Source organism: Balearica regulorum, chromosome 2, assembly GCF_011004875.1.
Source record: "Balearica regulorum gibbericeps isolate bBalReg1 chromosome 2, bBalReg1.pri, whole genome shotgun sequence".
Classification (NCBI taxonomy): Eukaryota; Metazoa; Chordata; class Aves; order Gruiformes; family Gruidae; genus Balearica; species Balearica regulorum.
Genome location: NC_046185.1, coordinates 28,932,086 through 28,946,224, shown reverse-complemented (window position 1 = coordinate 28,946,224; position 14,139 = coordinate 28,932,086). Strand labels below are relative to the sequence as shown.

General features: G+C 37.3%; 1 protein-coding gene across 2 annotated transcripts in view; it reads right to left on the bottom strand.

Moving 5' to 3' along the window:
- Window positions 1-14,139, bottom strand: part of MMP16 (matrix metallopeptidase 16) — a 185,282-nt gene that overhangs the window by 15,903 nt on the left and 155,240 nt on the right. For both annotated transcript variants that reach the window (XM_075743766.1, XM_075743767.1), the window contains one exon: window positions 8,346-8,484. In XM_075743766.1, coding sequence (XP_075599881.1) covers window positions 8,346-8,484 — 139 coding nt within the window. The remainder of the gene's footprint in view (window positions 1-8,345; window positions 8,485-14,139) is intronic.

The following is a 14,139-nucleotide window of genomic DNA, read 5'->3' as shown; positions in this document are numbered from 1 at the left end:
TACTGTAGTGATTTAAAGCATGCTTTCATTTTATCACGGTTTTAATTAGGAGAAGGGATACAGTTTCAGTCCCTCCCATGCTGGGTTTCCAGGGTAAATTTTTTATCAGCTTCTTTACAGCTGCTTGTCACCCACTTCCAAGCACAGACACTACAGTTTGCTCAACCAATCCATCTTCTCTCCCCTGCCAGTTGAAGGAAGAAAGGGTTCAAAGAATAAGTATGTTCAGAGCCATTCGAAGTACTGAAAATAGAAGAGACGCAGAGATCTATGAAGAGCAGTCATGGAAATCTGAGGTCTGTGTTGACCTGGGATTAAGGTCTGTGCTAACCCAACATTTACCTTTACAGAGATTCCTTACAAAATTCACTTACAGGGTTTGATCATGTTAGGGGTGAGCATCTTCAGTCATTCACTGTCCCTCCTCCCATGTGGTTTAGCCTTTTGCCAATTCACATGACCGGACACAAAAGGCTTCAGCTGGTAATAGCAGTTTCAAATGCAACGATAAGAGAAGTCATGTGTTTTGGACCTTACCAGTTGGTACTTATGGTGTGAACAACAGATGGCATCCAGTGAATGACACTGAGCCAGCTCATTTCTGTTTCAGAAGATCATTCAAAATGACAGCTGTTGCACATCATTGAGAGACATATGCTGTGATGTATGTAATGCCATTACCTTTCTCTGTGCCTCACGAGGAATAAAAGTAACAGCAATTGTTTGGTGTAGATCCTTATCAGCCATACACAATGAGTCAAATTTGGCAATTAGCAAGATCAAGTCATACCAAAATAAGCAGGGGTTGAGCACACACCACTGTAAGCGACAGCACCTCTGAGCCACATGTTTGTTGCATATTCAGATATAATGAAACATAAGGAAAGTGTAGATGTGGGAACACAAGACTTAAGTAGGAAACTAAATTCTTCTTCACATAATTTCTTACTAAGAAGCAAATTCTTTCTGGGTAAATAGAGAAAAGGTAAATTAAACTGTATTTTATGGAGACAGTAGGGCATTGAGAGCTCTAACATATGTGAGCAAGAATTCTATTGATTTTAACTAGAGGGAATTGTATTTAACATTTGCTTTGGAAGACATGTTTAGTCTGCTACAACTCTGTTGACTGTTAATAGGAAGGACTGTATATAAGAAATCCAAATGTTCCATCTGCCTGACAGTTTTCACGTTGGTTGTTTTTGTTTGTTTTTTTCTTTGTTTGTTTGTTTCAGGGGTTTTTAGGTGGTTTGTTGATGGGTTGGTTGGTTGGTTTGTTTTCTGTTTAGCTTCTGTCTCTCAGCTGGGGGAAAAGTGGGTGGCTGTTGATCAGAGGATTTCCAAAAAGTCAGAAAAAATTAGAAGCTTTCAGATTCAGAACCAAATATTAGGAGTTAAAACTGAAAACCAGTGCAAAAGATGGCTGACTGTGATGACCATTAGCTCCTTTTATTTCTACCTTACATTTATGTATCTTAAAATGTATTAAAAATGAATGCTTAAGCCAGTATGCTTTCATTTAGCTCATATTTCACTTCTACTAGTAAATAGCCAATAAACTTTGTTAATTGTGATTATAATGGAAATAGAGAATATATGACAAAGATAGAATAGCTATAGTTTGATCCTTCTTATAGATAAGTAACGTTTGTTCAGAGTCCTAACCTATGCCCTTAGAAGAAATCACCACTGTATTTATTTTACAAAGTTGTTTTTTAAGGTCTGGTTGGTGGGTTTGTTATTCTCACAGAGAATAAAGCACCACATGTTTCATGAAGTCTGGCCAGCCTTCAGAATGTTTCATCTCTCTGCTTTTATTCCCTAATGTAAGATCTAATATAATAACAAGCAAAATGGTAAGGTCACAAGCTGAGAATAAAGCAAGTGATAAAAAAGTCAAAATGTCTTACTTATCGTAATAATGCTTTGTTAAATATCATCACTGTAGGGAAACAATTGAGAAGGATGAACTGTGACTGCAATTATTTGAAGTCTCTCAACATCTATCTTTGACATTCTGAAAAAAAATACTGGAAATAAAGGGTATCTATCTGCACTGCTACATTTCACTTAAAATATTGAATATTTAACTCCAGATAGTCTTCAGACTATTTAACTACCTACTGACTACTGCAAACAATTATGAGGTTTTTAGCAACTGCAGTCCTTCCTTTGTAGAATCGGAGTGCTGAATAGTTGTGCTCTGGGTTGTCAGCAACCAAGGTTTTTGTTGATGTTTGTGTTGGTTTTGCGTGGCAAGGTTTTGGTAGCGGGGGGGCTACAGGGGTGGCTTCTGTGAGAAGCTGCTAGAAGCTTCCCCTGTGTCTGACAGAGCCAATGCCAGCCGGCTCCAAGACAGACCCGCCGCTGGCCAAGGCCAAGCCAATCAGCGCCTCTGTGATAACATATTTAAGAAAGACAAAAACAGTTAGAGAGAGCTTTTGCAGCCAGAGAGAGGAGTGAGAAGATGTAAGAACATCTGCAGACACCAAGGTCAGTGAAGAAGGAGGGGGAGGAGGTGCTCCAGGCGCCGGAGCAAGATTCCCCTGCAGCCTGTGGTGAAGACCATGGTGAAGCAGGCTGTCCCCCTGCAGCCCATGGAGGGAGGATGAGGGGGTGTAACGATTCCACCTGCAGCCCGTGGAGGACCCCACGCCGGAGCAGGTGGAGACACCTGAAGGAGGCTGTGACCCCGTGGGAAGCCCGCGCTGCAGCAAGCTCCTGGCAGGACCTGTGGATCCGTGGAGAGAGGAGCCCACGCCAGAGCAGGTTTGCTGGCAGGACTTGTGACCCCGTGGGGGACCCACGCTGGAGCAGTTTGCTCCTGAAGGTCTGCACCCCGTGGAGGAGACTCACGTTGGAGAAGGCCGTGAAGGACTGTCTCCCGTGAGAGGGACCCCACGCTGGAGCGGGGGAACAATGAGTCCTCCCCCTGAGGATGAAGAAGCGGCAGAAACACCGCGTGATGAACTGACCGTAACCCCCACTCCCCGTCCCCCTGTGCCGCTGAGGGGGGGCGGAGGTTGAAGCCGGGAGTGAAGTTGAGCCCGGGAAGATGGGAGGGGTGGGGGGAGGTGTTTTAAGATTTTGGTTTTATTTCTCATTCCTCTACTCTGTTTTGCTTAGTAATAAATAAGATGAATTCCCTCTCTAAGTTCGGTCTGTTTTGCTCGTGATGATAATTAGAGAATGATCTCTCCTTGTCCTTATCTCGACCCGTAAGTTTTCTTTTATTGTAGCTTTTCTCCCCTGTCTAATGAAAGAGGGGAGTGATAGAGCGGCTCTGGTGGGCACCTGGCCCTCAGCCAGGGTCAACCCACCACAATGTTATATGCAATTATGATACGTGTGTACTGCAAGACCTGTGTGGGATATAGCATATAATCACTATAAAGTGTTACAGTGATGAGACTAATTCTCAAAACTTTTAGGAATTCTATTCGATTGAAACCAGTTAAAATTTTAATATCTACTTCTGAAGGGTTTTTTCTACAGTCACCCTTGCTCTTGATCTTAGGTGATCAGGATCAAATGGCAGGATGAAATGCCATCTTACTAGTAACGACAAATTACTATTCATGCTTCCTTTTTTCTCATTCTCTATTTATTTCCCACATTAAGTTTCTGTCATTTCTCTGCTCCATGATCTGACACTATAGTAAATCCATTTTTTAAAATAAAATTGTCAAGCACTGGGAGAAGTGCAGTTGAAAGTTATGATGCTGGCACTGGTAGTATGAATTTTACAGCAGCCTTTCTATTGCTACATTTGCTTTACCATAACATTCAACAGCGCAGATGGCTTGACAATTTCATTTTTAGCACCATATAAATTCCCACAGGTACACAGAATTAATTTTACTATTCACATTTCCTCATTAAAAAAAAAAAAAAAGTATCATGCTGGTGCCCTCTTCTTATTATCAGTCAGCATGGACACCAGCAGTGAATAATAACAAGACTGTAAACATCTGCTTTTTATAAGCAGCCATCCACCAGATTGCTATGTACTTTATGAACATTATGAGGTACAAGGACACAGGCCAAGTATCTTAAGCCACTCAAAATGAGCAAGCATCACTTTGTACTACAAGCATGCTACTGAATTTTTACAATTGTTTTTTCCTTGTGTAAATAAATATTAATTAAAAAAAAGGAAATAAAAGTTAAAATGGTAAAATTTAAAAAAAAAAAACAATAGTCCAATAAAGTTTCAAATCCAAAGAAGACACTTGATCCAATAGTCTTGAACTTGATTCAACTTCATTTTCTACAGATGTCTAACACATTACACATGATCTCACAGGTTGCTCAAGTATTCTCAGGAGAGTAATGTGAAATAGGTATAAATATACTGATAAATTTTATTAGCACAAGTTAAGAATAAGTACATTTCTCATAGCAAAAACAAACTATAAGGACATTTCAAAGGTTCATAAATAAATGTTCCATCCTGAGCTGCCTTCTTATATCATTTGCATACGGCTCGTATTTTACAACATAGCTCCCATTTTAAAAAAGTGTTGGTTGTTAAATACTTTTATACCTTTACTAATCTATATTTCTACTACTGTAAAAAAGTGTACTAATTTCATGAATCTAACTGTATACTCAAAGGGAGGAAAAATCTAATGCTAATAATAAAAGTAATAAAGTTCTAAACGTGTTTTAAAATTTAAATCAACTGTTCCAAATTTTATATTTGCCATTGTGAAAGACAAGGATTGAAACAAACCAAATAGAATATAGATCATTGAAAATAAATGCGATTTGTGGATTTCTAAAGAGAATGTCTCAATCCAAGGTGGTTTGCAAAGTCTATCTTGAGTGCATCTTAAAAATGTCACTGACCTAACAGAATATTGTTTATCCAGAACTTATGACAGTGTAGGCATGTAAGGAGAAGCAAGGTGGCAATTACTCACTAGCAATCACAGATGAGTAAAATTGACTTACTCCTTTCTTCACCTTCCTCAGAGAGTAGAGATACTGCTCCACAAGTATGAAAGCAGGAGTGAAAAATCAGTCAGTCACAGGAGGCCCTGTTTCACACCAGTAAAAAAGCCTCCAAAGTGAATGAGAACAATGGAGATGGAAGGTGTGCCTGGAACCCTCCTCTGAGCATCTGTAGAAGAAGGAATGGCTGTTCTGAAAGGAGGATATTTATGCACTGACCTGTTTCTCCGGTGCACACCAGAGACTCAAGACTCTGTACCTTACAGGCCATTGGATAGTACTGATACCTTGAGAAGTAGTTTTGGAGATCTTATTTAAAAATCTGCAAGTAAATGCTGTCTTCACTTGAACATCACACTTTTTTACTGTGAAGAACTGACCAGCCTTAAAAGGAAGTGATCTGGAAAATGTTTTCTGAGAGGAACGCATAGTGACATTATTCCAGTCTGTGGTGGTTTAACCTCGGCTGGACGCCAAGCATCCACCAAGCTGCTCTATTACTCCCCTCCTCAGCAGGGCAGGGAGGGGAGAAAAATAAGATGGAAAAGACAACCCCAAACTCGTGGGTCAAGGTAAAGGCAGTTTAATGTAGCAAAAGCAAAAGGCCATGTGTGGAAGCAAAGCAAAAGCAAAAGATTATTCTCTACTTCCCATCAACAGGCGATGTACGTCCACTTCCTGGGAAACAGGGCTTCAGTACACATGCTGGTTACTCTGGAAGACAAACGTTGAAAAAAAAACTCCGAATGTCCCTGCCCCATTCCTCTCCCTATCTCTCAGCTTTTATCGCTGAGCAGACATCATATGGTATGGAATACCCCCTTGGTCAGTTTGGGTCACCTGTCCTGTCTTTGTCCCCTCCCAAGATCTTGCCCACCCCCAGCCTACTGCTGAGAGGGGGGGAAATGTTGGAGAGACAGCCTTGATGTGTGCCGGTGCTGCTCAGCAGTAGCCAAACACTGGTGTGTTATCAACACCTTGCTCGCTACCAATACCCAGCATGGCAGTGTGAGGGCTGCTATGGGGAAAATTAACTCCCTCTCAGCCAGACCCAATACACAGTCCAAGCTCTGTGATGGCACTCACTCCACCTCTTCTATTTTTATTCTGAATAATAAACAGAAATGTTGGCTTGGATATGTGATATGTGAACATATCTGTATGGCAGACTTGAGATTCAAAGCTCCTTCTAGAACTTGGTTTGACCAGTTTTACATTGGTAAAGCACACTACCTGAATAATACGTTCTTTAGCAACTGTCAGGTTGTCTGTTTCTAGCACCTTTGGGAGGAAGACGTATACTCTTTTCCCAGGAAGAAATTTTGTGAGGGAATGGAAGAAACAAGACAATACTACCTACAGTCTATTTATATAGACTTCTGCAATCATGTTCCACAAGGCATCTGAGATCCTTGGTTAACAGGAATTTTCAAGAACACACATACAAAAGACTTAGTTGAACCTACTGATTCTGTGGCAGTAGAAAAACATGAATTACAGACAAACACCATCAGGCAGATATTGGAAATCACGAAGAGGAAGAGAAGCAAAGATTCAGGAAAATTCGTGCAAGAAAGACTTTTGACCTTGGCAAATAAAGGGACAATGCAAATGTCACTGGAAAAATAATGAAAGGAACTTTGAAAAGAAAGGTGGAAGAATACCCACAACAGAAAATCCAAGTATCATATGATATCAACTAGAAGGCACAAAACTAGTTGATTTGAAATCAGAGAGCATAAGCTGGGGATGATGAGGAAGGTAAAAACACGATATTCTGACTTCTAAGAGCACAATCCTGCTGCTTTTGCTTGCAGCAATATAATAATCCTGATTATTTTATTTCCCAGGTAGAAAATAGAAAAGTTCCTCTCCTCCCTCTGTTTTTTGTTTTCTGTAACCTACAGCCTACTGAATCACCCTATTCCTCTAAGGCCTAGCAGGAGTAAGTTAGCATTGAGTGAAGAGTTAAATAGTGATAAAACATACTTTGAGGTCACTGGGAAGGAAAAGAAAGCAGGTATAAGACTAAGCTTGATCCTTTCTGTCTGAATCTCAGGTAACAGATCCCATCATTATCAAGGCAGAGGTCTGGAATGCACAGGATGGTTCATCACATAGCAGTGATGAGCAAAGGAGTATCTACAGAATAATCTTTGTATCCTCCCACGTTCCAAGGACCCAAAAATGAAGCAGAGTGATGGAGATTTGGAGGTACCTTGACCATGATTCTTGATTTTATCAACTTTCCAGAGTTTATGACATGAAGTTTATTTCATGGCAACAGAAGTAAAAGCATATGCTGTACTGAAGTCATGTAAATAGAAAATGTACTATATAGTATGTAATTTTCATTATGATTCATACAAAAAATACAATTTCCCTGTTAGTGAAACATACAGTTCATCTTCACTATACTGTTATGCAATGTTTTGACACTTTATTATATATTTTCCATTTAGCATTCCCAAGATGATAATGTTTCCATAATGAATGAAATATTATTTCTATATTGCTGATAATGATTCCACTTGTAAAAATGAATTATTTTTTGATATAACAACTTAAAAAACAATTTTCTACTTTTTTGTAATGAGTTAACAAGTGAATCACTCACAACACTTAATAGCAGAATAATTTTTCAAATATCTATTCAGTTTCTTCTTTGTTCTCCCAAATTATTATCTTGTAGAACATATTTTACATGGTTTTCACTCTTTCGTTGATAAATATGTATTTGTTTAACATATAGGATAATTTTCTCAATAAGTTTAAATTAGATGCATGTTCAAGAACTTTAATTTTGAAGAACAGCTGATGCTTGGAGTGAAACTTTGGAAAGAATGATTAGCAACAATTCAACCTATACAACATATTTTCTGTAGTTTATGCTTCTTTAAATTACTAAATACACATCTATGAAACACCTAATATCACAGTTCTCAGATGAATTAAGTACAGTGGAGTACAATGAGATATATGTAACACATGTGCCATTTAAATATATGCAAATTTCATTTGTAAAAAGGAATGTGCAAAGAGAACAACAACAACAACAAAAGCCCAGCAAACCCTGTGTTCATTCTTGCTTCTTAATCCACATTTTTCAAAAGAATTTCATAGTAGACCACTGCATTACTATTACTCTCTTATTTATACTTCCAAATTTTTATTGAACATCTAAGAGCAAATGATCTGATACTCTGAAAGGTAATCATAAATTAAAGCTGTCACTGCCAAAATGAAAAAACATAACTCATATACTTTTCATTTAACTACCAATTTGCAGCATGATTTACAAATCATTAGTAAAAACAAGCAAGATATTTTCCAAGAAATCATCACAGCCAAAATTATCACACAAAATCTTACTTTTCTTTTTTTCTTACCTTTGAAGAAGACAAAATTCCCCTCACTGTTTTCATAAACTGCATCAATGCTGGGAGGCAGTCCCCTCCAGAAGTAGGTAATCTGCATGGGGTATCCATCCATCACCCTGTTGTTTCTGACTCGCCAAAACCACTGATCCTGGAAACCAAATATACATCTCTTACTATGTTTGAGGCATTTGTATGTGTTCAGTTGCTGTCTTGAAAATACTGAACAGCCTATCCTAGCATTTTTAGAGCATGACCTTTTGCCGTTTGCATAACCATATTTGTGCTTGCATTCGTGTCACATCCACACATTACCACTGTGTCAGAACTAGTTGTTCCCTGAGGTGGGAATAAGCTACCCATGTGAACCGTGTGTTTGGTGCAGACAGCCTTCAGCAGAACATACAGTGTGCTGTATGAGATGATGTCACTTTCTCAACATCATTTCTATAAAAAGCCCAACTTAATATTTGTGACTGACTACAAGGGCTTTTAGACTGAACCGTACGCATATGTGTAAGCCTTATATAAAAAAAGATAGGCTTTGAAAATCAGCTAATTCTGCAAGTCATTATTTTGCAGTGGATGCTAACAGTGAAAGGTTGATAGATACAGCTGTAACATTACTACACCAATCCAATAAGAACTATGCTTTGATGACAACTTTACTGTAGTGAAGATTTGCAGTCTTTATGTATAATATTAAATAGAATGTTTAATATTACAGCCAGTTACAGTGCTAAATCCATTGTCCTGGTAAATCTATCTTGTTGCCATTTAAAATGGCTTCTCCCTGTGGGATATGTTGTTGTTTTAAGTGAGAGTCATAAGGAAGTTGCATTGTTGAGGAATGAGGAATGTTCAAGCTGAGAAATGAGTATGTGACATGTTAGGTGGGTGTTGATAAAGATGTCGTTGTACCTCTTCAGTCTTACAACAACAGTTCCAGTTCATCCAATATTTAGAGATGAAGGATGTGCTAAGCAAGTATTTAACTTTTTACATACCTTTGCATATTTTTACAGTATTAATATTACATAAAACAAAACAAAATCCCTTAAATGATAAAGAAAGTGCTATTCTCTCAGATATCTGACACAGTTTTACATGGCAGTTCAGCCTTCCTTTTATATAGGTCGACGTGCCAAGCAAGAGATCTGTGCTCTTATGAGAACTGGCACAGCTTAGAGAGAAGATTAATACTTTGCAGGAGCAGGCTTATGATGAACTGTATTCGTCATCTTTCCAAATCTGAGATCACAGCTGTCTTGAATTGTTTATCTTTCTAATGACTCAACAGTTTATAAATCTTCACAAAAAAGTATTAGCCCTACAAACACAAAACAGCTCAATATATATACAAAAAAAAATCTTAATCATGTGCATAAATGAGTTTAAAATTGAAAGAGTTGTTTTGAGTCCCAGATTTCTGAGAATGTTAGTATTAAAAAAAGTTCAAGTAGCTTACACAACGTAAAAAATATTAAATTGAAAAGTTGTAATTGTCTGGAAATAATACTGCTAAAATCCCTCACATTTTTTCATGTCTAGGTATTTCATTGATAGTGTAACACAATTGCACTATTTTCATCTGATTAGATTCCTATTTTCAGCTTTTGTTTTTTTACTATAAGATGTATTAAAACATTTAAGGAAGGTCAGCAAAGAACTTTTTTAGGATTAGTTGACTAAATTCCAGTAAGAGAACTGGCTAAACTGGGGGAGTGCAACCTAGAGATACAAGTGTTTAGGAAGGCCTAACTGAAGCATGTGTTCTGAATGCTTGAACAGATAATGTCAACCTCTGTTATTTTTTATTATAGGATGGAGATAAGACAAGAGGGCTTTGAAAAATTAAAATTAGGAGGAATATCTTCAAAGCAGACATTTGGAAATACTTTTTCATTGAAACAGTAATAAATGTTTGAAATGGATTTTCAGGTTAGCTTTTTTAGGCATCATCAATCTAGAAATGACTTAAGGAGGAATGATGTAATGATAAGTCTCAACAGGACAATAGTCTTCATAGTTCTTTGTCCTCCTCAGATTTCTATAAAACCTCAAAAGCCAGGGAATATCTCAGAGAGCAGTTATTAAAGTTTTTTTAAAAAAGGACAAACAAGTAGCAAACTGCAGTGATTTAAAACTGCAGTCTTTGTGATATCTATTACTATCTTCACTACAATGGAACATTCCAATCTTGTTTTTCTTCACTCTAAGATAGAGATAACCCTTTTTATTTGTCTGAATTTTGTTGCAAAAGCACATCTTAGAAAACAATGTTTAGTTGCAGGAAGAACATATCCAGGTCTCATAAAACGTACACCAACTCAGAAAGACAAAGGTGGTAAATGAAACGTTCAAGCTTTCAGGAGACTCCCAACGCAATGTGCATACTCCAGAAAGTCTGGACATCAGTGCTATAGACAAAGGTTATAACATTCTAGGTTGGCTAATGAATTTCAACTTTCAGCTAGTACACCAAAGCAGATCTTTCAGATCACATTAATGTGTTACAAGAAAAGGATTTCTGTAGTTCTAATGATAGGAATGATCTTCTTTCAATCAGGCTTAAACTACATTGTTAAATATTCAATCAATTCCATTGACTGTTGTTTGTTTTGTTTCGTTTGGGTTTTTGGTTTTTATTAAACCCCAAAACCAACCAATCAACCAACCAAAAAAAAAAAAAAAAAAAAGAAAAGCCTGCCCAAAAAACCCCCAAACTTTAAATAGTCATCGCTGTATTCAACAGTTCACAAACTTCTAAGTATTAAGATAGATGTGACTGGAGAAGGAAGCAGTCATTTTGGTTTGGGCAGTACTACACTGCTGATTGGCTGGTACTATCCCATCATGGTCATTTCTGTTATGATATCAAAGTGTCAGTGGAATGACCTCAGTAAAGAGAATAAACATGCATTCTTGAAAGCGACAGAATCTGTAACGAACACAGATTTCACAGTGCAACAAAACCTGCAAAATCAGCAAGTCAACAAAGATCGTCTTCTTGAGAATGAGTTGTGCTTCAGCCTTAGTAATTTTTGGAATATATTTGCATTAAATCATTTTGATAACAAGACCAATAAAATTATATTCTGCAGATCTGGTACTGAGTTGTAGTCAAATTGTGTATTTCGTATTCAATTATAATGGCTTACAGCATAATAGTGAGACTTTTTTTCCCCCTCAAATTCCTTAGAAAACCAGTAAATTGCCCTGCTATACCACAATTAAAATCTTTGCAATAATACAATTATGGCAAAGCTGGAATGTTTGATGCATGCAGCATAGCCTCAGGATTTTGTTTATATATACATATATATGTAGCTATGTATGGTAATGTCAATATTATATATACACAAGCTTTCAACAAGAAATAATTCAAGGTATCTGACAAGAAATTAATTCAGCAAGGTGTTACTGTGTATACATATTCATCCTCGACTGGCACAGGCCTTTTCACCTGAGTCTGATTACAGAAGATCCCCAGTCTATGCTATAGTCACAGACATACTTCAAAAAGAACTATTATCTAAAATGGTATAATGAAAAAAATGAATCTTCAAGATCTTTTTTTTTTTTTCTAATATATGCCTTGTTACTTCCCAAATTCTACAAAGAAATGGGACTACTACTTCTGTACTAATACTACTAGACCAGTGTTCAGTGAGTCACATAACTAGAATTGATTTGACCAGATTTATATGTCTACAATGTAAAAATCTGTTTAGAAACGAATCACTGAACCTGGCACAATAAAGATCATTTATAGAAACATTCTAAGGTAAGCTTCACTTGGTTGTTTACTTCTCTACACTGATTATAAAGGGAATATAGAAACCTAGCTCCTGTTTAGATGTCTGCAATGTGCAAAGTGGGCATCTAAATGCAAGTAAGATAAATACTGTCCATTCTCTACTTTTTGTCTCCTGGGTTCAACCCATCATAATGCAAGGAACATAAAATCATAAGGATGACCACACAGGGGGGCCAGATCAGTGTTCATGTAGGCCTGTATTCTATCTCCAGTGGAGTCACTAGCAAATTAACAGACAAGACTTCAGCCTGGAAGTGGTCGGGCAGTTGGACTAGATGATTGATGTAGGTCCCTTCAAACTGCACTAGTCTAGTCTAGTCTAGTCTAGTCTAGTCTATCCTATCCTATCCTATCCTATCCTACCCTACCCTACCCTACTCTATCCTATCCTATCCTATGACAATAAAACCAAAGGGAACATACAATGACACACTCTCCCAGTCACCCATCACTTGTGGTTCAGGGACCCCCTGAACCAAAGACAATAAATTTGTGACTGATAGCACCCGATAGAGTTTTACTCCTTTGGACTTCTTCCTAAACACATGCACAGAGCATCCACAGCTATCTGCAGAAATATGTATGATAGTTTAATAACTCATAGTCTAAAAAGCCATAAGCAATAAGAAACAGTCACAAATGCTCACTGGTGTTCAGCCTTCATTCACCTTTTTTATTTTTCTTGATAATCAAGAATAGTAGCACTTCAACTGCAAGATCTAATCCAAGATCTTTGTCGCTTCATACTAAAACCATCTTGTAGACAAAATCCTTCTGCTTGTTTTCAGGAAACCTTTCTATACTGTAACATATCTGGCCAATATTAAGGATAAAGGATCTGTGGCTTGAAATAAGATTTTTCTGTGCCATTGCCTTTAATGTCTAAATATTCCATTCCAAAGCATAATTGTGAATATAACATATCATGCTCTCTCTTCTGCTGATGAACCCCATAGACTTCTTATTTTCCTGCGCTATTTTTGGTAGATTTACATGCCATTGAAATAATCATGAACAACAGGGTATTGGTCACCAGTAAAAACTCTACAGGTTTCCACAGAACTAAAATTTTGGAAATGTATAAGTTTAGCATTTTTATGGTCTTATTTAAACAGACAGAAGCAGGCACATGATTTTTCAATAGATGTATTTTTAGAGATAGCCAGACCGACAAGAATCAGCAAGTATCTGGAAATGTCTGAGAGCAGAACTGGAAGCTTGGATCATTTATAAGATTGGGCAAGGTAGGTGTTGGCAGAGGTTCATAGAATAATTTGTTTATGTAAATTTAATTTTCCTGGCTGACTTTCCTATGAACATACTGGACTCAACAGTTTAAGACTGCCAGAGTTCAAACTCTGGAACTCAAGAAACTCTAGCATGTGCCTGTAAAGTATGCCAAGGATCTTTCTGAGGTATCAGATGGGATAGGCTCTGCTTATAGAAAGAATGGATAATTTCAGCACATATAACTAAATGTACATAATTTATCTTAAATAAAGCAATATTTACCAACAATTTTATCATCTGCAATTTGATAAACAGGTACAGGTACTGAAAATGTCTTTTCAACACAGTTCAGCTATTATTGAAATTTGAAAGAAGCGTAGTCCAAGAGAAAGAGTATTCACTTTAAGCAAGCTCTTTTACATTTGAAGAAAATAACTTGAAACATTTTCTCTAACAAAACACAACTCAGTGTATTTGGTTATTCTAATACACACAATTTTGTCTCTTTTCAGAAATACTGTGTATTGAAAAAACTGTTTGTCTTTCCCACTATATTGGTTAAATATACTTCTAATGATTTTATTTCCCCAAAACACATTAACTCCTGCAGACAGGTTGAACACATGACCTTTCACATGCACTCCAATTCCAAGCCTGACAAACACATACATTGAAAGCATAGCTTTTAGTGCCTTTCTTTGCTGGCTAGCAAATACCCTTTTACAAGCATCTGCAGTTACCCAATAGCTCCAAATA